The sequence below is a fragment of the Protobothrops mucrosquamatus genome, unplaced genomic scaffold, assembly GCF_001527695.2.
Source record: "Protobothrops mucrosquamatus isolate PMUCROS unplaced genomic scaffold, P.Mucros_1.0 scaffold3, whole genome shotgun sequence".
In the NCBI taxonomy this organism is placed as follows: domain Eukaryota; kingdom Metazoa; phylum Chordata; class Lepidosauria; order Squamata; family Viperidae; genus Protobothrops; species Protobothrops mucrosquamatus.
Window position 1 is genome coordinate 2,053,317 of NW_015386390.1, and position 25,889 is coordinate 2,079,205.

At 41.5% G+C, this 25,889-nt stretch overlaps 1 protein-coding gene across 1 annotated transcript in view; it reads right to left on the reverse strand.

Annotated features, from left to right (window-relative positions):
- Window positions 1–25,475, reverse strand: part of HPSE (heparanase) — a 28,069-nt gene extending 2,594 nt beyond the window's left edge. Inside the window, exons 1-11 of the mRNA XM_015832358.1 lie at window positions 25,243–25,475; window positions 15,319–15,464; window positions 12,555–12,689; window positions 10,634–10,807; window positions 9,489–9,663; window positions 8,811–8,858; window positions 7,020–7,113; window positions 6,129–6,235; window positions 4,859–4,973; window positions 3,071–3,189; window positions 1,516–1,662 (exon numbers count right to left, since the gene is read on the reverse strand). Coding sequence (XP_015687844.1) covers window positions 1,516–1,662; window positions 3,071–3,189; window positions 4,859–4,973; window positions 6,129–6,235; window positions 7,020–7,113; window positions 8,811–8,858; window positions 9,489–9,663; window positions 10,634–10,807; window positions 12,555–12,689; window positions 15,319–15,464; window positions 25,243–25,475 — 1,493 coding nt within the window. The remainder of the gene's footprint in view (window positions 1–1,515; window positions 1,663–3,070; window positions 3,190–4,858; window positions 4,974–6,128; window positions 6,236–7,019; window positions 7,114–8,810; window positions 8,859–9,488; window positions 9,664–10,633; window positions 10,808–12,554; window positions 12,690–15,318; window positions 15,465–25,242) is intronic.
- Between the last annotated feature and the right edge of the window lie 414 nt (window positions 25,476–25,889).

Genomic DNA, 25,889 nt, shown 5'->3' on the forward strand with positions numbered 1-25,889 from the left:
CATGGCTTTTCCATCAAGCGGGATTGGCCTAGGGGGGGATTTTATAGGGATTTTAAAGGGATTTTATAATATTAAACTTAATACAGGTTATTTAATATATATTTTAATTTGGCTTTTAGAGATATTTATTGTATTGTACTGTTTTTATTTACCTGTAAGCCGCCCTGAGTCCCTCGGGAGAAGGGCGGGGTATAAATGGAAGTAATAATAATAATAATAATAATAATAATAATAATAATAATAATAATAATAATAATAATAATAATAATAATAATAATAATAATAATAATAATAATAATAATAATAATAATGTATTCTGACCTGAGTCTGGGTGTGGCCTTTGGCATCTGTGGGTTAATCCTATTATGTCCTGTCTTAGAGTTTGGGTGGGGTATGTAGATTTTAGGTGTCTTTGCCTTCCTAAGCTTCTAGCTGGGGGTCTCCAACCTTCCTGGATTATTTACATCTGCATTTCTACAAAGTTGGTTTCTGTTTGGGGGAGGGAGACTTGAGGCTATTAAGAAAACTGGGCATGCTTTTCTGCCTCTTTAATATTTCCTTCTGGGGGGGGGTGACTTTCCACAGTGATATTTCAATATCTTGTTTGAAAAAAGGATGGTTCACCTTCAGTTTCTCATTGTGAGGAAAATTAGATTCACACTGTTCACAGACAGCCTGTCTTAATAATAAGTTTAATCGTTTGGGTTTATTCAGTATCCAATATTCTAATCTTCTTGACACTGAACCTAATTAATAAAATTTGTTGTGAATCCTTCTTTCTGAATTATTTTCTGCAATTAGGGGCTTGTCATTAACATAAAAAGAAAAAAAACACAGCTAAATTTACGATGAACAATGCCAAAAGGAAAAAAATAGGAAAAAAATCTTTACTGATTGCTTAATGAAACAAAGCTAGCTCATTTTAAATTGTTTAGGGAATAAATTAATCTTTCTTTTAGAAAAACACTGTAAGATAGTCCTTGACTTATGACAAGAATGAAGCCCAAAATTTCCAGTACGTTTTGCCTCATTTTACAACCTTTTTGCTATAGTTGTTAAGTAAATTATACAGTTGTTAAGTGAATCTGGCTTCTCCCATTGACTTTGCTTGTCGGATGTCAGCTGGGAAGGTTACAAATTGTGATTACATGCCCCCAAGATATTGTAACTTTCATAAATACATACCCATTGCCAAGTGCCTGAATTTTGATCACGTGATCATTGGTCGTAAGTGTGAAAAACAGTCATAAGTCACTTTTTTCTGTGCTGTTGGAACTTCAAATGCTCACTAAATGAATGGTTATAAGTTGAGGACTACCTGTATATACAATTTGCTAGGAATAAATCCCTTTGTATTTCTTAGACTTATATTCAGAACTGCAGTGTTACTTATTTTCAAATCTTGATACACATAGATTTCATGGAGGATTGTAAACTTTTTAAGATTTTTTTTAACCCAATGTATTCCCCCCCCAAACCGCTGTTTAGAATGAAGTGGCAAGATGAACTACTCACCGGGAAAGTAAATCATCTTCTCTGTAAGGTAGCAAAAGATACTCATCTATCTGCTTCTTGGAAAAGTAAGTTGGTACGTAAAGGCGCTTGGGGCTGTTGTAGAGATTTAAGGCAAATAAAGTGATGTCACCTTCTCTGTACTTCGGGCTGGAATGACAAAACCAAGAGGTTGTTAATAGTGATCATAGGGTGGAAGCAGATTGCAATATAGCGGTGTTTCTCACCTTAGCAATCTTTTAAAATGTTTGGACTACAATTCCCAAAATTCCCCCAGCCAGCATGCATTCTGCAGAATTCCCAGAAGCATTCTGGGAATTGAAGTCTACACATCTTAACTTTGCTAAGGCTGAGAAACACTGCAGTACAGGAATGCTGGGGAGGGATTTATGCTGTGTCTCAAGGGAAGCTAAGTGATTGATGGGTTGAACCAGGGACTGGATATTCCCTTAGTATATCCATAGTAAAATTGGTGTCGTTCCCAGTGGCTTCCAGGGAATTCTGTGCAGCAAAGCAAGCAGCCAGAATTTGAAATGGGCATAATTTGGCATTCATTCATTGGAACCTGGCAGGCATAGTGTGAAACACCCAGCCTGATCTTTTCTTACATTAGTACTTTTTGCTGGGATACAATCAATCAATAAATCTCCTATGTCAGGGATGGGTGTCCTTTTGGTGGTAGTGGGCACACTACTTTGGGGAAGAGATAAGGGTGCAGGGTGGACAGAGTGAAGATGCAAAGTGGGTAGGGTTGGCTAGGATTTTCCGGGTTGGTTAGCAGTTATGCAACAATTGTCACACTTTCAGCTTTTAATGTTTCAGGACATCGCATCCCTGACTTTCAGCAATGACACCCATGAAATTCAATGGTATACTCAGAAAGGGATTCCCTGCCTTGCAAAGCAATTTTCCACCCCAAACCCACACCCCTAAACGAAAGACCACAGGTGGACCGAGTGAAAACGTGACACTGGGAAGCAACAGGGTTGGGATCTGGCCAATCTCTGCCCAGTGAGCAGAACTGCTTAACCTTCATTCACCCGGAACTGAGGAGGAAAACAATGTGAAGTCTGCTTTGTGTACCCACACAAAGCAATTGGCCATGTCTTTGTGCAGAACAGAACAAAATGGTTAGGCCTCTGATAAGCATCTGTGCAGTCAGAGCTTTCCTTTTTGTTCTTCAGTGGGGCACTTTCATTCTGGATCTCCTTTACCCTCTTCTGATTTGTGCATATTCCAGGGCCTCAGTGTACTGTCCTCAGTGGGAACAGCAGGCTAGGCCAGGGGTAGGCAACCTTGGCTCTTTTATGGCTTGTGGACTTCAACTCCCAGAATTCCTGAGCCAGCATGGCTCAGCTTGGAAACTCTCCCTTTCCCCTCAGCATGGCCGGCTTAGGAATTCTGAGAGTTGAAGTCCACGAGTCATAAAAGAGCCAAGGTTGCCTACCCCTGGGCTAGGACATAGACTGGGGCTGCTATCCCTGAACATATCCACCTTGGGTAAAACCGCAGTCCCGGGTCACTTCAACACGGATTAGCTGCCGCACTGAATGCTTACTGTTGCGTATTTGTGCAGTGAAGATACACACGAAGTTTCTTTGGATCTAATCCTGTTATGGCAACATGCAGAACTGTGGGGCCTACCAGTTTCTTGTACAACAGGGATAGCCAATAGTCCTGTAAGGTGTTGAAAGAAAAAGCAGTGTTGAATCATGACCTCTCGTAAAAGAACACGTTAAAGAAAGGTGAGACCTTATTTGATGAGCTATTGTCTTAAAAGGGTAACCTGAGAGCTATTGAAGATACAAAGGAATAAAAGAGGATCGTTCAGAGACCAGATTCATTATCTCACATCCAACCCCACATAAAGAGGATCGCCATGTGTACGAGAGAGTTCCTGCTATTCACAGAAGCTCTCCAGAAGATGTCCACAACATAGTACATTGTCCCAGCTTTTAGCTGATCAGACAATTTCTGGCAAGAAAAGTCTTTAACCCTGGAAAAATCACACCAACCTTGTAAATCAGGGGTCCCCAACCTTGGCAATTTTAAGACTTGTGGCCTTCAACTCCCAGAATTCCCCAGCCAGCCATGCTGGCTGGGGAATTCTGGGAGTTGAAGTCCACAGGTCTTAAAGTTGCCACGGTTGGGGACCCTTGCTGTAAATGCTCAACCACTGAAAAGGTTTTCTACTAGTTGAGAGAATGTCATAAATACTTACTAGCTAGTGCCTGTCACACCACAAGTCAGTACATTTTTTTCAGTCCTGTATTTCCCTACAATCATATGAGATTTAGTAGTAACTGTTGTAAATATTCACTTTGTTTTAGGATTGTCTATGCAAACCTTCCTCAACTTCAGGCTTTCTAGATTTGCGTTCTAGATGGAACTTCATCCATCCAGGCCTGGAATTCTGGAATTCCACATTGGGGAATGCTACAACAGTTCACTATGGTTTCAGGAAAGAATCTCTCCAAACCCTAACTGAAGATGTTTTGATTGAATCTAGACTTGCCTGTAACGCAGGTGATCTACTGTTGAGTTAGTAGATCTCCCTGGCATGTCAACTTTTCTGCAGAAATTTTTTTCCCACTCATCCCAGCCCTCACTTTCTGCCTTCTCCATCTCATTGTATTTGTTTAGCACTAAGTAGTCTGACGTTTGCAAATATACCAGGTGGGCTTCTACAATATAGTAGGCTAAAATGTGTAGTACTGCTGTTTTAAGAGCATGGGTCAATGTGTTGTATAAATTGAGCTATCTAGATTCTAGACTGTTTCAGCTATAGCAATAGCACTTAAGACTTATATACCGCTTCACAGTGGTTTACAGCCCTCTCTAAGCGGTTTACAGAGTCAGCATATTGCCCCCAACAATATGGGTTCTCATTTTACCAACCTCGAAAGGATGGATGGCTGAGTCAACCCTGAGTCAGTGAGAATCGAACTGCCAACTGCTGGCAGTCAGCAGAAGTAGTCTGCAGTACTACATTCTAACCACTGTGCCACCACCATATCTAGACTGATTCTGTTAATCATGGATCACTACTTCTTCATTAGATGAGGCCTGTTTCTGCAGTCATTCCTTTGGAACAGGAGTGTTGTGCTATGAAGAGATTCAAGTGGTATTTGCTTAAGCCAGTAAGTACAACTTAAATTCAAAGACATTTGAATCCATCTGAAGGGGAGCAGAAATGGCTTCATGGCTGAATGCATACATTGCACATAAAGATCCCAAGGTCAAAGGGCGTGAATTGAAAGACTGAATATTTACAAAATAAAGAATACGGGACTATTTTGACAAATAGTCTACTAATGTCCAACTACTCATGCAGTTGTGTACATACTGGCAAAGGTTCAAAGTTGGCATCCACCAGTTGGTAGTTTCCTGCTCCATATAAAACCTGTCTCATCACTAAATCAATGCCCAGTTGGGCTGACAGTCCAAGCTTGTCCAGCCACCTGCCAAGATAATAATGATAAGGAATCATCAGTAGGTGCCCTAGATGCAATCCCAAAACAACTGAAGCACTACCTGAACACCACTGGCATTGACAAACCCACCATCAGTCAAGAGCAAAAGGCAGCTTTACTTGGAATAGCTTAAATCTTGCGTTGACACCTCATAAAACCTCAACATCTATTCCAGGTCCTTGGGAAGGACTCGATAGATGGATAAAATATGCCAAGTCCAGTCTAAACATCTGGCTGACGGTGTGATGACCCACAACAACAACAACAACAACAACAACAACAGAGAGAGCAAACCTTTCATTCAAACAATTTTAACAGATAAAGGGATATGGGACTGTACTAGCTACAGCTTCCCCAAAAAACTAGAACAATATAGTTAAGCTGGTATTCTTGAACCATTAACCAGAATTAAGAGTTTATTCTGGATATTGTTTAATCACAGTGGTGTAACTGATCATATTGTAATGGTATCTGAGAGACATAAGTAATGTGTGGGCTGCAAAACTCTGAACAATCAATGGATGGCAGCAAATAGAGGCAGAAAGTTTTATTCCCTGCCCTTTAGTGGTTATGCATTTTTTCCAGCCCAGATCTGGTAGCTGTTGAGAGAAGCAGAACAACATGGCAACTCTGCATTCTTCAAGGAGTTGACTCTTAATTTGACCTTTACTGTGTCTGCGGAATGATCAGCAACCCCATCCTTCCTAACTGTATGGAGTTTCACAGAACTCTTTAACTAAATGGCAATGAGAAGCAATGTCCTGTGTTAACTTGAAAGACTGTGTGTGTAATCGTACACCAAGACATCAGATTAATAGAAATAGGCTGGTTTTTTTGACGGGGAGGACATTTTACAGAAATGCCCTCTTTATATTTGACCTTGGACTAGAAGACCTCAAAGGTCCCTTCCAGCTCTATTCTATTATACTCTACTTGATCACATGTCATCATGGTAAGTATACATGTCCTCTATATTTCTGAAGACTACCAGATGATTAGATGTTGATGTTCCTCAGAGATCATAACAACATTTTTCTGTCTGTTCAATGAAGACTTGCTACTATATTGGCCAACAATATATCTGGGTGAGATTCTGTTATGCCACAAGAGTTGGTTCTTTTAAGCCAGCAGTGTAATACTCACATAAAACCAGCAATATACGCATTAGACAAATTAGGCGTTCCACCTCCAAAAGCTGAACTTGTTTCTCCCAGCCACACACTCTTGTCTGGTACTGTGCTATTCACAATCTAAAGGATATTTTGAAAACAAAAATTACGGATATAGAAAAGAATGAATGAACTAAGTTTTTGGTTTTTTATTAGACAAAGCAGATGGAGTACACGGAATTTATTAACACCCCTACAATCATTTCATATATTGTGAACTGGTTGCATCTATGTACTCATGTATCATGTATATATTGTGCAGGTCTCTTAAGACATTATAGTCTTTCTCAACCTTTTACCTTCTAGAACCAGAGGAGCTACAACTTCAAGAATTCTTAGACAGTTCTGCTGTTGGAAGCTGCAGCCTCAGTACAGGTAGTCCTCGACTTACGGCTACAAAAGAGCCCAAAATTTCTGTGGCTAAGCAAGACAGTTGTTAAGTGAATTTTGCCCTATTTTGTAACCTTTCTTGCCATAGTTATTGTGAATCATTGCAGTTGTTAAATTAGTAACACGGTTGTTAAGTAAACATGGCTTCCCTATGACTTTTGTGATGACATGATCTTGGGAAACTGCAACCATCATAAAAATATGCCAGTAAGCAAGCATCTGAATTTTGATCACCTGACCATGGGGATGCTGCAAAGGTCATAAGTATGAAAAACAGCCATAAGTCACTTTTTTCTGTGGCATTGTAGCTGGTCACTAAACAAATAGTTTTAAGTTGAGGACTCCTATATACCCAGAGGGCATCGGGATAAACAGTACTTCCTGGTCTATTCCCCCATAAAATGTTTGTCTGATTGGGATATATTCTACACATCACTTTACAATCTTGTGTAGATGCTGTGTAGATGCTGTTTACCTCAAGCACTTCCTCTGCATTGGTCCTGAAGCTATCCAGTATATCTGGATTCAGGAAATCCTGTCTCGTGGCAATTCGTCCATCAATATAGTAACTGAAACAAATCAAGAACTAGTATCCACATCTTAATTTATACTCAAGTATACTACCTCCAGGAGACATGCAGATACATCTAGTGTAGGCTAGAGATTTGAGAAAGCAATGAAATGTAACAATCTCAAAGTAGATTTCCCCAAATCTCCGTTCTTCTAGATCGGGGGTGTCAAACTCGCAAGTCACATGACGTGTTGCAACATATCACAACTTTTTTCCCGTTGCTGGCAATGGGGTGGGCGGGGTTTCAGCATGATGCATCCGGCCCGTGGGCCGGCAGTTTGACACCCCTGTTCTAGATGTTCGGGAGTACAATTTTCACAATCCCACCCAGCATAGCACTAACACTTAGACTTATATACTGCTCCAGAGTGCTTTACAGCACTCTAAATGGTTTACAGAGTCAGCATATTGGCCCCAACAAACTGGGTCCTCATTTTACCGACTTCGGAAGGATGGAAGGCTGAACCAAACTTGAGCCCTGTCAAGATCAAATTACAGGCTGTGGGGACAGTTTGCCTGCAATACTGCATTCTCACCACTGCGCCACCATGAAGATATGCTAGTAATTCATAGTGTACTGCAGTGGTGGTGATGATAGAGCAGTGTTTCTCAACCTTGACAATTTTAAGGCATGTGGACTTCAACTCCCAGAATTCCACAGCCAGCATTGCTGGCTGTGGAATTCTGGGAGTTGAAGTCGACATGCCTTAAAATTGTCAAGGTTGAGAAACACTGTGATAGAGCAAGGCCAAGGTCAACTCTGTTCTCATCTACAAAAGTTCACTGGGTGTTTTGAGCCAGACAACTTTCAATCTACTTCAGATTATAGTGAAGAAAAACTGGAGGAGAGAATATTAAAGCACATCACCTTAAACTCCTGGAGAAGAGGTGGGATATAGATAGTGATGGGATTTAGCCGGTTCACACTGGTTCAGCAGAACTGGTAGCTAATTTTTTGTTGACTTCGGCAAACCGGCTGAAGCCCTAGCCTTTTTTTTGCAAGGCCCAGAATGGACTGCCGGACGTGCGTGGATGCCACTTCCGGAAATCCGTTCTGGGCCTTGGCGGCCAGGGGGAGGCCTCCCAGGCCCAGAACGGCTCACCGGAAGTATGTGGACGCCACTTCCAGAAGTCCGTTCTGGGCCTTGGAAGCCTCCCCTGGATTTCTGGAAGTCTTGTCCCTGCTGCCTGGCTGCCATGTCCTTGGCTGCACTGGCTGGGCCTGGGGGTCACTCTCCTCCGGGGGGGGCTGCTGGTGAGGAGGGGGTCATGGGGGAGGCGGGGCTGGGGCAACAGCACGCATGCCCACAGAGAGGGCTCTGAGTGCCGCCTCTGGCACGCGTGCCATAGGTTCACCACCACTGCTATAGATCTAAATCACTGTGCCACCAGGAGCCCTGGTGACACAGTGGTTAAGTACATTATTGCAGGCAAACTCTGCCCACAGCTTGGAGTTCAATCCTGACAGGCTCAAGATTGACTCAGCCTTCCATTCTTCTGAGGACCCAGATTGTTGGGGCAATATGCAAATAATGCTTCAACATTGTAAACTGCCCAGAGAATGCTATAAAGTGCTACGGGGTGATATATAAGCCTAAATACTATTTCTAAATGCTAAATCTAATCTGTCTCCCCAATACTATTTACCCTCAAAAAACCCCTCATGCTTGAATTGCTAGATATAAACTTACTTACTGATGCCACGTGACAGAGTCAAGCACTTTGCCTCCTGACTTCAGAAAACTGCAAAACAAGAATAGTTTTGAGTAGTCATTTTCATTTGCAGTGTCTAATCCTAAGAGATCTGTCAGCAGTCTTAAAATCTCCAGTCAGCACATCTGACCCTTCCACTGCAAAATTCAAGTATTCATTATAGGCTGCCCTGCTTAGTTTGTGAGATCAAGAATGTCACGAAAAAAGAGACTCAGTGGCAATGCACTTGCCAATAAAGCTGCAAAGATGCGGCCACCAAGTCAACTGCATTATTGTTTTTCTTGTAACGCTTGCTCATTTTATTTCTGATCCACAAATTCTTTTAGTCCTATGAGTCCTAAATTTTGAGCACTAACTACGTTCTCACTGTCTCTTGCCTCATTTGGTTTATCTTCATTAACACTAAATATCACATCAAAATAACAACAGTGAATGATTGTTAAAAACAACCAAGATATATTGTAAAAGTAAGCAATTACTCCACTCCACTCCAGCTAAGTGATCTTCATTCCCAAGTTATTCCCTCCCCAGAAAAAAGATTTAGTTTGAAACTAAACCAGAATTAAAGCAGCAAAGAATAGCTTAAGCAAACCATGGGTTAAATATTGCATCTGGTTTGGCTGTTTAGCACATCAACAGCACCAAATATTTTCATTTTACCTTTTAAGCAAAATTTTACTGTGCTTCCGACTTGATCTTCCTAAGTCGGGACCGTAAATTTTGGCATTTTTGTAGTGGATGTAATTGTTCAGAAGCTGCCGGAGTTGTACGAAATCTTGACCGAGTTGTTGGCCGTTGACTTCTATTCCTGACTTGTGCAAAAAGCTGTTAGGTTCTGCAGAAAATATTAAAAAAGGCATTTGCCTACCTTTAAGTACATATGTCTATCCTAACTCCAGGAAGTTTACAGTAATTCTGTAATTGTTTACACAACGGTAATAATCAACCCCAAATACGGAAGCTAAAATGTCAAAACCAGTTAATAGATAAGCTTGAAAACCACAAAGAACATTTAGAATTAAAAATATACAAGGTTTTTTTTCCCTCCCCAGAACATTCCAGCTTGCTATGAAAAATACAATTTCTAGTTTTCTTTAAGTATGGCTTTTAACAAATATGATTATTGGGCGACCCAATTCATGTTTTTGTTTTTCATGATGTTAATTTTGATTGCTAATGATCCCAAATGCATATTTAATGCTCTTGTCTGGGTAAGTGGCAACTGTAATGTGCTGTTGCCAGATTTATTTAAAAAAGGATGCACGCATGTTGTTAAAAGGGCTGATGCGCAACATATTTTTATAGCTTGGCAGTATTGAATTTAACATAAAGATGTTCAACGCCCTTCCCCAAAACCAATTACAGGTAGTCCTCGATTTACGACTAAAATGGACCCCAAAATTTCCATTGCTAAGCAAGGCACTCCATGGCTAAATGAATTGCACTCCATTTCATTTTTTTTTGCCACAGCTGTTAAGTAAACCACTGTTGTTAAGTGAATCATTAAGTGGTTGTTAAGTGAATCCTGCTTTCATTTTGATTGTCAGAAGCCGGATGGGAAGGTTACAAATGGTAATCACATGACCTTGAGACAGTGCAACTATCTTAAGTACATGCCAGTTGCCAAGCATCTGAATTTTGATCACGTGACCATGGGGATGCCGCAATGGTTGTAAGAGTGAAAACAGATCACAAGTCACTTTTTTCAGTGCCGTTGTAACTTTAAATGGCCACTAATTGAATCGTTGTAAGTCGAGGACTACTTCGATACATTTCCTCATGAAATCCTTCACCTATACACATACCATTTCCAAGTTCCCAAGACAAGATGTAATTCTGGGAATTAGTATAATTCAAAATCTGCTGAGCATTTGAACTATCCCACCGGGAACTGCCTGTCCGTAATAAGGCATTGAGGCCAAAGATCAGGTGTAAATTACTGCAATTTGCAAAATTGTATAAAATGTCCAGTGTGCTTTCTGTTAAGAGAATGAAAATAAAAGCCATATTATTTCAAGTTATATATATGCGCATAGGAAATCTAAGTCAATTCAATCAAAATTCATGAGATAAGGATCATTTTTGTTTCTCTCCCCCCCCCTCATTTTTACCGAAGTTTGAAAGGGGTGCTGTGTTTTGCCTGTATTGTGAAATATCCACTCTATGATCAATTACTGCTCTTTAACAAGGATTCTACCACAACAATGAACTTATGATTTTTCTCTCTATGAAGAATCTGTGATTTTTTTTTAAAAAACAAACAAACACACATGCTGTTTGGTCTTTTTAATCCTAAAATATTTCCAAAGACCATTTATGTGAAAGAGCATTTTATTGTAAATTTAAATCCTGTTAGGAGACCCAGGGAGACTCCTCCAGGATCAAAACAACACACATATTATTACACTGTGACTGGGACTTTCACAGTCCTCAGATGTCGTAAAGGTCAAAGTTTCCCTTGTCCAGGCATGGACAACTCTAGGGGGCAGTGCTGATCTCGGTTTCCTAGCCGAGAGAGCCAACATTGTACAACATATTTCCGTGGTCATGTGGCCAGCATGACTATACACCAGAGGTAGGCAACCTTGGCTCTTTTATGACTGGTGGACTTCAACTCCCAGAATTCCTGAGCCAGCATGGCTCAGCTTGGAAACCTCTCCCTTTCCCCTCAGCATAGCTGGCTCAGGAATTCTGGGAGTTGAAGTCCATGAGTCATAAAAGAGCCAAGGTTGCCTACCCCTGCACACCAAAGGTGCACAGAACGCTGTTACCTTCCCACTGAAATGGTACCTATTTATCTACTCACAGTTGCATGCTTTCAAACTGCTAGATGGGCAGGAGATAGGGCAAATAACGGGAGCTCACCCTGTTGTGCAGTGCTCGGGTTTTGAACCTGGGCTGCCAGCGTTCCAGCTGACAAGCTTAGCGTCTTTAACCATGATCACTCCCCCAATTCAGATGGTTTTAAAAGGGGACTACCCTAATTTGTGGAAGACCAGCCAATATGCAGCTGGCAAAACTGATGGCTGTTTACTATCTTGTTAAGTACTGAGCAACACTAAAAGATGGCTATGTTGGCCAGTATGTGTCACAAAAGTTTGGACGACATAGCCCTTGGCTTGATCCTGGCTCTTTCTTTGCTCTTAACTATCTTGCTCTCTCCAGTCTTCCTGGGGAATGTCATTTTATCGAGCTATTTCTCTTATATAGCGTAATTTTGGCCACAGAACTCAGTATGATACAATGAGCATGGGAAATTTCACCACAGCTTCAGGAAGTGGGTGAGGATATAAAGAGGCCGCAAGACTTGGGGTTCTGCAGGATCTTTAGTGTTGTCTTTGGCCCCTTGTATTTGCCAAATCAGAATAACAGAATTCAAAAGGACCTTGGAGGTCTTCTAGTCTAACCCTCTGCTCAAGCAGGAGACCCTATACCGTTTCAGACAATCTCTTCTTTAACAACATCCAGTGTTGGAACATTCACAGCTTCTGGAGGCAAGTCATTCCACTGATTAATTGTTCTAACTGCCAGGAAATTTCTCCTTAGTTCTAGGTTGCTTCTCTCTTTATTTCCATCCGTTGCTTCTTGTTCTGCCTTCAGGTGCCTTGGAGAATAGGGTGATTCCCCCTTTTTTTGTGGCACCCCCTATTTTCTAATAATGAGCAGAGGTCTTAAATATCCACTAATAGGTTTTCTTAATAGTATTCATGGTCGCATGGGCCTTACCTGTAAATGTGATGTTTTTATACTTGTTCTTTACTTGTTCCCGGAAGATGAGCTTCTGCTCAAAAAGCCACTGAGACTGCAATTGTGCTATGAAGTCCAAAGGGGCAGATCTGAATGCACAGAAGTCCACCGTTGCTACAGCATGAGACAGAGAAGGAAGATCTCATCATTAGTGTTGAATTGGGGATGCTGCTGCTTTAAGGAACATCAGCTGGGCAAGTGACTCTCATTTAAGCAGAAATGGGCACCTGGAGTTTCCCAGAAATAATTGAGCCAGGAATTCTGGTTGTACGTCATGCCAGTCGTTAAGCAGGTCATCATGTGACAGCACCCAATTTTATGACCTTTTTTGTGACAGCTGCTAAACAAAAGCTGCGGTCGTTGTTCGCTATGGGGCATTTTTGTTGGAAACTAGAATTAAACACTGGTTTCCAGCAAAAACAGTGGTAAATTGTGATCATGTGACAACAAGACACTACAAATGGCTGTCAATGGGGCTGGTTGCTGAGTACCCCAAATGTAATCAGATGACCAGGAGGCCAGCCATCTGAACTTCAAATCTGGATCATAAGTAGCTCTGGGGAGGTCCATCATAACTTTGAATTGTCACTAAGTGATCAGTCCTAAGTCAAAGGCTAATTGTATGTTAAGAGTGCCAGTCTTTTCACATGTCTAATCAATGACTTTTATTGTTGCTTTCCGATGCATCATATTTAGGAATGGAATGGAATGGAATGGAATGGAATAGAATAGAATAGAATAGAATAGAATAGAATAGAATAGAATAGAATAGAATAGAATAGGAATATAGAATATAGAATATAGAATAGAGTAGAATATAGAACATAGAATAGAACACAGAACATAGAACAGAATAGAATATAGAACAAAATAGAATAGAATAGAATATAAAACATAGAATAGAATATAGAACATAGAATGGAATGGGAATGGGAATGGGAATGGAATGGAATGGAATAGAATAGGAATATAGAATAGGAATATAGAATAGAATATATAGAACATAGAATAGAACATAGAACATAATAGAATAGAATATAGAACATAATAGAATAGAATATAAAACAGAATAGAATAGAATAGAATAGAATATAGAACATAGAATAGAATATAGAACATGGAATGGAATGGAATGGAATGGAATGGAATGGAATAGAATAGAATAGAATAGAATAGAATAGAATAGAATAGAATAGAATAGAATAGAATAGAATTCTTTATTGGCCAAGTGTGATTGGACACACAAGGAATTTGTCTCTGATGCATAAGTTAGTATATATGTATCATTTGTGTCTGTATCCTTGCGCCCCTCAATAAATACTTTTCACTTTGCCTGAAGTACTTGGTGCTTTGTACTGAGGGTTTTCTGCAAAAAAGCCACTTTGCAAAAGTTAAATATTTTCTCTCCCAATTCAGGAACTAGGTTCCTCCTATTCATTCTAGGCAACGCAAACACAACTATTTTTAAACGAACATACTGTAAAAACTGCTGAGCAGGCTCTACCCAATGGTTACAGCTCACGGCAGAAGACCAAAAAGGACTGCTAACGGACGGCCTCCGTGGTATAGAAATTCAAAGGAGAGAGATCCCGAGACAAAGCTAACTAGCTATCAGCTAAGAAGCTCTACTGCCCTATCTTGAGGAGCAGGAGACACCACGGAGGCAGTGACAAATGAGACTTTGTGTCCTGTTGTTGTGTTATCCTTAGGGGCACTTTTAAAAAAGAACTTCCTTCCTCCCAGTAAACTTAATAAATAATTGAACAAATTTTTAACAAAGAACAATCATGGAAAACGGCCATGTTTCTGGAGCTCTGTAGGCCATAGAGAGCACAGCCTGAATCTAAAGATGCTTTTCAAAAGGTAACTAGACTTTCTTGTGGTTTTTTTTCCCCCTTGAAGACATTTCCCTTCTCATCCAAGAAGCTTCTTCGGTTCTGGCTCAATGGTGGGAATGGAAGGATTTATACAGGTAGTCCTCGACTTACATCAGTTCATTTGGTGATTCTTCAAAGTTACAACAGCATCGAAAAAAGGGGGCTGATGTCCGTTTTTCACACTTACAACCGTTGCAGCATCCCCAGGGTCACGTGATCAAAATTTAGACGCTTGGCAACTGACTCACATTTATGACCGCTGCTGTACACCAAGGTCACGTGATCCCCTTCTGCGACCTTCTGGCAAGCAAAGCCAATGGGGAAGCCAGATTCACACTTAACAACCATGTTACTAACTTAACAACTTCAGTGATTCCCTTAAGAACCGTGGCAAGAAAAGTTGTAAAATATTTAACAAACGTTTTGCTTAGGGACAGAAATTTTGGGCTCAATTGAGGTTGTAAATTGAGGCCTACCTGAATTCTTTGAAGTTATCTGGACCTTAGCACTCTGAAGGCTGGGGGTTAGCTCTCTGAAAGTCCTCAAGGCCACCTGAATTACCCACCATTCAACCAGAATTGAAGAAGCTTGTTGGATGAGAAGTGAAATGTCTTCAAGGAAAAAACTAAGAAAGTCCAGTTGTGCCTTTTGAAAAGCACCTTCGGAACCACCATGAGCTGGATGACTGAGAATCTCCATATACATAGCAAAGGCTAAAGTTTCATACGGCCCATGTGGATGACGCTGGGTTGTCAGGATGTGATTTAAATGCCCACTGTAAACATTCTTTTTGGTCTTCATGGACGGTGTAGGTGTGGAGAATAGGAAGCAATATGTTGCCGTTCATAAGCTGAATAGTATCCTACCTTGTTTTCTAAGGAAATCCTGAAAAATCTTCTCTTCAGGTGTTGGCTTCTGTTGAGGATCGAAGATCAGGAAGTCTCCTTTGGTGCCCCCAAATCTCAAAAAGGCAGGAGACAAGCCTCTTGCCAATGTACGGAGTTTTGTAGAACTGGGGAAATTAATGCCAAAGATGTAAGGCCATGTTTTTTTCACCCAAACATCACATCTTGCACACCCCTTTGATAGGTTTTGGCTTAGCGTGTTCTGCAAAAAACAGTGTTTTGACTTATAAACTACGATTTTATGCATTGGTGTATCGAGTGACCCATGTCAGGTATGATCTATTCCAGGGGTAGGCAACCTTGGCTCTTTTATGACTCGTGGACTTCAACTCCCAGAATTCCTGAGCCAGCCGGCTCAGGAATTCTGGGAGTTGAAGTCCACGAGTCATAAAAGAGCCAAGGTTGCCTACCCCTGATCTATTCAATAAACAAAAAGCAATTTGCAGTTTATCATACTGTGCAAACCCAAACAGTGGCTTTAACTGATTGGAATTAATTTAATTCAAGGGTAGGCAACATATGTATAGCCCCCCAAGGAATTGGAAAAGAAATCACACTCCTAAGTTGTGTCTAATGAGAAGGAAGGACTCACTGGAGAAGAGCCTAATGCTGGGAAAGATTGAGGGCAATAGAAGAAGGGGACGGCAGAGAATGAGGTGGCTGGATGGAGTCACTGAAGCAGTAAGGCGTGAGCTTAAATGGACTCCAGAAGATGGTAGAGGACAGGAAGGCCTGGAGGAACATTGTCCATGGGGTCGCGATGGGTCGGACACGACTTCGCAACTAACAACAACAACAAGTTGTGTCTGCAAACCTTTGAATAGTGGCAATATAATTTCCTATGGCAATGAACAAATTTAGTACAGTACATCTCACTGGCCTAAGCAATTATCAAACATTAATATAACTTTTACCCCCAAATGAGGAAATGGGTTAAAAAAAACTCTAATACAGTTTCTTCTAAAAATGACACAGTGTCACCTGTGGTTAAGTTCCAAGGACCCTGAGCTCTAAATATTTTTTAAACTCTTACCAGAAGTAATTGACTTCATTGTCAATTCAACCTATTCCCAACTTGATTTTAATCCCCAACTTGCAAAAAGCTGGACTAACTAATGCAGCTTCCAGCTCCTTGTGTAAGCTTTCAGGCACACAACCCGTCAAACTCTTAAATCAAGATTTTTTAAAACTCAAGGACACCGGCAATTTGCAAATCACATGATGACAAGTGATTTACCTGTCAAGTCTCCTGCTCTATGAAGCAGACCAGATTCTTAAGAGCTGACACGGTTGAGTCATTCTGGAGCCGCAAAGTATATAGTACGCTACTTTTAAGAAGGAGCTTCAGATCACCCTAATGATAGAGTGCCAGGAAAAGCTTGCTTTTAATTGAAGGATAGCTAGAGTAGAGACTTCCTGTATTTACAGGTTCATCTGAATGAGGATTTAAGGATTCAGTCTACCCTGTATACAGGTGGCACTTGACTTATGAGCAAAACTGATTCCAAAATTTCTGTTGCTAAGCAAGACGGTTGTTGTGTGAGTTTTGCTCCATTTTATGACCTTTCTTGCCACAGTTGCTAAGTGAATCACTGCACTTGTTAAGTTAGTAACATGGCTGTTAAGTGAATCTGGCTTCCCCATTGACTTTGCTTGTCAGAAGGTTGCATAAGGTAATCACATGACCCTGGGATACTGCAACCATCATGAATACATGCCGGTTGCCAAGCATCCTAATTTTGATCACATGACCATGGGGATGCTGCAACAGTCACGTGAAAAATGGTCATACTTTTTTTCAGTGCCATTGTAATTTCGAACGGTCACTAAACAAACGGTTGTAAGTAGGGGGCTACCAGTATTTTGATTCACACTGATTGCTCTTTATGAATAATGCTGGACAATTGCCATTTTATAGAAGGTGGTTCTCAGTTTGAAGGGTTACAAAAAATAGACAGCTCTCTTGTTTTAAAACATCTTCTGTTTGAAGGAGGTGTTTAATTCATCGCTGGTTTCAAGAAAGGAATACACAATAAGAAATCCAGGGACTGCAATGTGCCCATCCATAATTAGAAAGGGCAACAAACTAAGCAGAACCACCATTTATGAAGGCACAATTTCTCTCCTGATGCTGAGAAGAATAACATTTTTATTTAAATTATAGAATTGCATATGCATGTGCATACGTTTCTCAAACTAAGCATGTGCAAATTCTATGCACGTCTTTGGCTTTTGAAGCTGTCCGTTTTAAGTGATGCGCTTCCTGGGAAGTGCCGCCCGGGCAGTGATGAACCAAGATCAAAGAATGCCACTGAGCTTGTGCAGAGTGTTAAGCCTTCTCCTGGCAGGATATGACTGGCGCTGTAGGCTGCAGATCTTTAATGCAGACCTTTGAGAGGTAGATTTAATGTAAGGTAAAAGGAAGGAAGCTATTAGGAAAGAATGCCAGGGATTTTGCTAACTATCAGATGCGAAGCCTATTTATATTAAAATCAAGGATCACATTTTTGGGCCTTTCTTCTCCCACTTTTGGGGTCTATTGGGATAGAAACCTGTCTTTTTGAAAGGATGGTTAGTTTCACCTGCCTACTTACAGGACGAGTAGTCCTACAACAATTAATTTAGTGATGGTTCCAAGTTACAACAGCACTGAAAAAAGTGATGTGTATGATCTTTTTTCACACAAAGATGATTAGAGGTCTGGAGGCTAAAACATATAAGGAACGGTTGCTGGAATTGGGTATGTCTAGTTTAATGAAGAGAAGGACGAGGGGGGACATGATAGCAGAGTTCCAATATCTCAGGGGCTGCCACAAAGAAGAGGGAGTCAAGCTATTCTCCAAAGCGCCTGAAGGCAGGACAAGAAGCAACGGATGGAAACGAATCAAGGAGAGAAGCAACCTAGAGCTAAGGAGAAACTTCCTGACAGTTAGAACAATTAACCAGTGGAACAACCTGCCTCCAGAAGTGGTGAATGCTCCAACACTGGAAGTTTTTAAGAAGAGACTGGACAGCCATTTGTCTGAAATGGTATAGAGTTTCCTGCCTGAGCAGGGGGTTGGACTAGATGACCTCCAAGGTCCCTTCCAACATCATCATCATCATCATCATCATCATCATCATCATCATCATCATCATCATCATTATTTATGACCATTGCACAGTCACATAATCGAATGCTTAGTAAGTGACTCATATTTATGTCCAGGGTCATGTGGACACTTTTTGCGACCTTCTGACAAGCAAAGTCAATGGGGAAGCCAGATTCACTTAACAATATGTTACTAACTTAACAACTGCAGTGATTCACTTAGCCACTGTGGCAAGAAAGGTCGTAAAATGGGGCAAAATTCACTTAACAACTGTCTCACTTAGCAGAAGAAAGTTTGGGCTCAGTTATGGTCATACGTCAAGGGCTACCTATAACAGACTAATCTGGTACCACCCTACTTGCTTTTAAGTTTGTCAGAATCAGCTGCCACACAGTGATAGGCAGTTCTCGGTTTACAAAAAAGTGATTTACGACCTGTCCTCAAAATTACGTCTGTTGCAGCCAGTCAATTGATCGCGATTTGTTGCTTGGCAACCAGCTCGCATTTATGACCGATTGCAGTGTCCTGAGATCATGTGATTGCAAACTGCAAGCTTCCTAATCAGTTTTCAACAAGCAACATCAATTGGGGAACTGGATTTATTTAAAGACTGTATGTTTCACTTAATGGCTGCAGTAAAGATAGTCATCAAATTGGGTCCAGACACATGACGACTACTTAACAACTGCACCACTTAGTGATGAAAATTCCAGTCTCGATTATAGACATAAGTCAAGGACTACCTGTAACTGAAAACTGATTCAGGATTAAAAATCTGGGTGCCCAAGGCAAAAGAAAGTGTTCTTTTCAAGTTCAGACTTTTCATCTTGAAAAATTCTAGGAACCTAGAGCTTAGATTAACACCATATTGTGATTTAAACTAATGTCCCTGGTTTCTATCACTTCAGACCTGGAGAAAGACTGAATTTGCTTGATGATGATCAAATTTGCAGAGGCTATAAACCAAAATTCTTCAGTTTGTGACATAGCCTGATTTTCAGAGCACACGATGGTCTATTCACAAATCAGATCAAAAATAAACTGCATTATATCTCAGTTGAAAAGAAAGGGTTTCGTCAGTTAAAAACCATGTTGCTTGACGACAACTTCCTTATTAGAGCTAATAAAGCCTCAGATATTTGATAAGGCACTTGAAAACAATAAGTTCGTTTCCTGTTCTACTTTTCCTTTCCTCTTGAACTTCAAGGTCCAATGTCATTAAGCAAAACAATATAAACATGGATTACAAATATATACGCGTGTTCAAAGAATTCCATCTTCACTGATGTAAAAGGCTTTACATGAAGCTAAACTTGGAAAGTGCCCATAAATTCCACTTGAAGTAAAATGTGGCTGCAAACAATGGCAAAGTACAAGCTATGCAGGATGCTTGTATGGAAAGATCTGTACTGTAAACCAGAGGTCCCCAAACTTTTGGGCACCAGAGACCAGTTCCGTGGAGAGAGATTTTTCCACAGACCGGAGAGTGCGTGGTTTTGGGTGCTGCCTGCATCCCACGGATGGGTCTTTGCTTGTTTGTGCGGACCGGTTGCTGGCATGCCGCGGCCCGGTACCAGTTCACAGACCGGGGATTGGGGACCCCTTCTGTAAATCAGAGTTCCCCAACCTTTCCAGTTTGCGGACTGGCAGGGGGTGGGGTAGAGGGGATGGTTCTATGTGAGCAGTGGGCACCCACCGCTGATGCAAATGGAGAACACAACACACACTCGCCCGTTATTCATGTGTGGGGAAACACATGTGTGCACACGCACTCCCCCCCACTTCTGTGGCCAAATAGTGGGCCGTGACCTGGGGGTTGGGGACCCTTGATGTAAACGCCCTGTTTACATAATTAACTATTCTAAGAGGGTAGACAGACTGCTGAGCAAAGTCACAAAGGATGTTCAGCATATTAAGCTACCCCAAAAGTATACAGATATTATAATTATAATAATAATAATAATAATAATAATAATAATAATAATAATAATAATAATAATGATGATGATGATGATGATGATGATGATGATGATGATGATGATGATGATGATGTTGGAAGGGACCTTGGAGGTCATCTAGTCCTGCTCAGGCAGGAAATCCTATACCATTTCAGACAAATGGCTGTCCAGTCTCTTCTTAAAAACTTCCAGTGTTGGAGCATTCACAGCTTCTGGAGGCAGGTTGTTCCACCGGTTAATTGTTCTAACTGTCAGGAAGTTTCTCCTTAGTTCTAGGTTGCTTCTCTCCTTGATTCGTTTCCATCCATTGCTTCTTGTCCTGCCTTCAGGTGCTTTGGAGAATAGCTTGACTCTCTCTTCTTTGTGGCAACCCCTGAGATATTGGAACATTGCTATCTTGTCCCCCCCTCGTCCTTCTCTTCATTAAACTAGACATACCCAATTCCACAACCGTTCCTTGTAAGTTTTAGCCTCCAGTCCCCTAATCATCTTTGTTGCTCTTCTCTGTACTCTTTCTAGAGTCTCAATATCTTTTTTACATCGTGGTGACCAAAACTGGATGCAGTATTCCAAGTGTGGCCTTACCAAGGCATTGTAAAGTGGTATTAACATTTTTTACAATCTACTTGTTAACCATCTTTAATATATCTAATTGCAACTTATAACATTTCTGGTCTTCACTATGATCCAGCTTCTCTCTGTAACCTGCAGTTACATCTGGCCATGCTCATATGGATGCTAAGTTTTAGAAATGATGGATTTGATATACACATCATCCCAGCCTCTAATATTTAGCTGTTTGGCACACTGAGTCTCTTTGCTCTGCCCATTACGCCCAAATAAAAAATGGTATCATTTGAGTGGGATCCTTGTCAATTGTGTACATTCATTCAGATAAGCCCATAGGCCAGAGAACTACCTAGGTCCTGGCAGATTCCATAAATTCACCACTGTAGATTCTGTCTCTCAACTACGGAAGAACTATCTGTGGCTTCTGAAACATGCCTACATTTCAAAATGGAAATGTATTTAAAGAACTCTATGCCAGCTTATGGTGATCTACTGGAGGACCGGTGTTTCTTCTCAGACTGCTGCCAGGGAGTTTCCCTAATTCATACATATTACATTCCTGCATCTTTGTATGTTAGGCAGAAGAGATATATACAGGTGAAAATATCCTCTATTATTTTCTAGGCTTTACTCTAGCAAACATAATGCCTCTACCACCCCATTTTCTGTATGTAATTCTTAACTCTCACTGTTCAAATACAAGATGATAACAGTCCATTGTAGAAACCCAGGCAGTGGGTTAATTTAGTAAGGTTTCTCACAACCTTACTAAATTAACCCACTGCTTGAGTTTCTATAATGGACTGAATCGTAAACTAGGACAAGGATTAGGCTCACATAACTTGGTATAAGTATCCTTTCCAAGGTTGAATTTAACTATGTTTATTGGATTGTGCGAATGTATCTGGTAGATCAGGGGTCTTCAAACTTGGCCCTTTTATGACTTGTGGACTTCAACTCCGCCTGTCTGAGGAATTCTGGGAGTTGAAGTCCACAAGCCATAAAAGGGCCAAGTTTGAAGACCTCTGGATTAGACCAAGCCATGTCAAAGGTGAACAAGGGCCTTAAAGTTCATACCCCAAGTGAACTAACGGAAGAACTATCCCTTTTCTCCCTATTACGTGTAGGAGACTAATTGGGTAACTTTATCTCCTAAACCAGATCAGGAACTCAGGAACTTTTGCATTCAGACTCAACCACTTCAGGTGCCAATAGAGATAAGTGAATAAACAGAATGTTCCAATCCAAAGAAGCTTAATGTAATTGCAGGTATTCGTGAAACAACTCTGAGGTAGGTGGGATTAAAGGCTTTGGCCTAACGATACCTTATCTTCTTCACTCAAATTTTTTTTTTTTGCATTTAATGTTGCAGGTGTTTTGCAGAATAGCGCCCACAGGATAAATTTGCACAGAGCATTTGTTCAGGGACAAAGGCAAGGCTAGCAATGTGAGGTTAAGAAATAAAATGGGGGTTACAAGGCGGTTTATTGATTTGATTCTCATTCAGCTTTTCTGTTCTCACAAGCCTTAATGGGGATGTTGCAATTCTCTTGCAAAAAAAGGCTGAAATGCAGTTTATCACATACCTGAAAAAACAGATATTCCAGCACTATCTCTCTGAAATAAACTGCAAGGATTGCACTGTAAAGAACTGGAAAGAAAGGATAATCAAGCCAAAATTGCGCCATGCAACTGTGCCAGAGATAAATCGGTCTCAGAATATGCAGTCCTATTGAGAAGAATTGCATATCATCCAACGATACATTTCTTGCTGGATTCACTTAAGAGTGTTGTCAGGGAACTAAAACAGTGGGCAGAGATGGGGACAGCAGGATTCCCCGGCGTCTATCTCACCAGCCAAAACACCAGGAAGGAACTACAGGAAATGGCAAAGCAAGTTCTTTAGCCAGGCAGATAATTAAGCGGACAATTGTTCTAGGGAGATAATTATAAGGTACGCTGTCAACTCATTCCTCCTACACCAGTACAGCAAACCTGAATCAGGAGTACATGTTGTCCTTGACTTATATACCATTAATTTAGTGACCTTTCAAAGTTACAATAGCACTGGAAAAAAGTCACATGACCACTTTCATGACCATTGCAACGTCCCCATGGTCACACGATCAAAATTCAGATGCTTGGCAAACCATATTTATGACGGTTGCAGTGTCCCGGGGTCATGTAATCACCTTTTGTGGCCTTCTGACAAGCAAAGTCAATGGGGAAGCCACTTTAGAACCGTGTTACTAAATTAACAGCTGCCGTGATTCACTTAACAACTGTGGCAAGAAAGGTCATAAAATGGGTTTGCACAACACCCAGAAGTTCAGACAATGATGTACTTAAGGTTTGCTAACCCTCACAAGCTACAAAGTAACCAGCAAACTTATACAGTACCAAGTGCATGTTGTCTGAGCCCAATGGATAGATGAATAGCAAAGAAGACCCTTAAAAGTTTGGATTTTTCATCTCTGATAGCTACCCCTCTCCAGTGGTGGGATTCAAATATGTGAACAACTGGTTCTCTGTGTGGATGCCATTTCTGGAAGTCTATTCTGGGCCTGGGCAACAAAAAATTAGCTAACGGTTCTGCCGAACTGGTGCGAACCGACTGAATCCCACCACTGCCTCTCTCCCAAGGAATTTAGGTTACATGGATGGCCATCTCATGTTTTACAACAACCCTGTAAGGTAGGTCAGGTTGAGCACGGCTTAACTAACCCATGCAGCTCAAAATATTTGAATGGGCTCTGCTCTACTCTCAGTGGGTTCAAATAAGGTCCCAGATCTACCCTGCCTGCACCCAGCAGTACACTCGTTCATAACTTTCATTGTCACCAAACCTGCTCTCCTATTTAACAAAGGGCCAAGATTATTAGGGGATTCGAGGCTAAAACATATAAAGAACAGTTGCTGGAATTGGGTATGTCAAGTTTAATGAAGAGACAGATTAGGGGATACATGATAGCAGTGTTCCAATATCTCAGGGGCTGCCACAAAGAAGAGGGGGTCAAGCTATTCTCCAAAGCACCTGAAGGCAGGACAAGAAGTAAAGGATGGAAACTAACCCAAGAGAGAAGCAACCTAGAACTAAGGAGAAACTTCCTGACAGGGAGAACAATTAAGTTATTAATCATGGTTATTTTTAGAATGAATGATATGTATTGGTTAATTTCTCATTTTTAGGATTAATGATAAATCTATTATAACATAGCTGTTTAGCATTATATTAACTATATTAACAGTTAACTATATTAACTGTTTAGCATTATATTGACATTCAATATGTATATCCGGATGACAGTCTGCTTGCTAAAGCGTTGATTTATTGTTGGGGGGTAACCCCAGTATTGTATCTATCCCTACCTTTGGTTTAACCCTTGTTTTTTTACTCTGTGTTATACCCCTACCCATTCTATTCCCTCCCCATCCTTAAAAAATCCAATAAAATATATTTTTTTAAAAAAAACACCAAAAACAATTAACCAGTGGAACAACCTGCCTCCAGAAGCGGCGAATGCTCCAACACTGGAAGTTTTTTTTAATTAAAAGTTTTATAAAGATTACAATATTTCCCCCCCCCACCCCAACCCCCCCTCCCCCCACTTCCCAGAGCTATTCACAGGGTTAACAAATAATAATCATAATCTAAATAACATTAACCAACTATTAAATTACCAAATCTATAAAGCACTTTAACTCCCTTTTTAGATCAATTTAAGTAAATTAAAGTTAAACACAATAACGAACAAATAATATCATAGTAATAATTAAAAATAACAGAAAAAATAAACTATTATAAACTATTAACAACAATAATACTCTAAAATTTACTCAAAAACCAAATGGAACTTTTTAGTCCCATATTTATTCTGGATATAATCTATCCATCTTATCCATCCACTGGAAGTTTTTAAGAAGGGACTGGACAGCCATTTGCCTGAAACGGTTTAGGGTTTCCTGCCTGAGCAGGGGGTTGGACTAGATGACCTCCAAGGTCCCTTCCAACTCTTTGTCCTTCTGTTCCATTTCTCCGGCTCGGGTCGTTCAAACGCGGCCGCCAAACTCCTTAGCTCGGTTGGGGCTTCCCAAGCATTAAAAAAAACGCTTAGGGCTCCGACGCCGCAGGCAGCCGGGGGTCAGGTGCAGCTTTTCAAACCGAGAGGGCTACTGGTGGTGGTGGTGGTGGTGGTGGGGAAGGGGGGGGTTCGTCCCCGTCGGTCAGAGTTCCCCGTGTCGCCCGCGGGCGCCGTCTTACCTACCCGAGGAAGGTGATGTACTTGGGGTCGGTGATGAGGTTGGAGTCGAGGGTGACGGAGAGGAAAAACGGGCTGACTTTCCGCAGCGGCTCGCGGCTCAGCTGGAAGCTCAGCGCCGCCTCGTCCTCCCTTCTTCGCCCCGGCTCCGCTGGCCACGAGCCCGCCGCGTCCCGCACCCGCCAGCCGCAAAGGTGCAACAGCGGCAGCAACAGGAACAGCAGCGGCGGCGGCGGCATCCCGGCAGGAGGCGGCGGCGAGGAAAGCGCTCCGCTTGGCGCCGGCTTGGCTCGGCTCTTCTCTGCTCGGCCGCCGGAGAGAGGCAGGCGAGCGCGCGGTTCCCCCCACCGGCTGTGGAGCTCGGCCTCCCGCGAGTGAAGGACGCCCGGCGTGAGGCGAGGCGAGGCGCCGCGGAAGGAGACTCCTGCCCACGCCCAGCTGCGGCTCTCACGCCCTGCTTGAGGTGTGCTGCTCGTCCCTCCTTGCTCGGCTGCTAACCATGGTTAAAACAAGCCAGGGTTTGGCGCAAAAGCCGTCCCGGGAGAAGATTTGTGGGAAGGCTCACTAGAGAAAAAGTGGCATCAGGAAGGGCGCGGGTGGCGCTTTCTCGGTAGCCACAGGATTGTAGTTTGCCCTTGCATATCTCTGCAAGG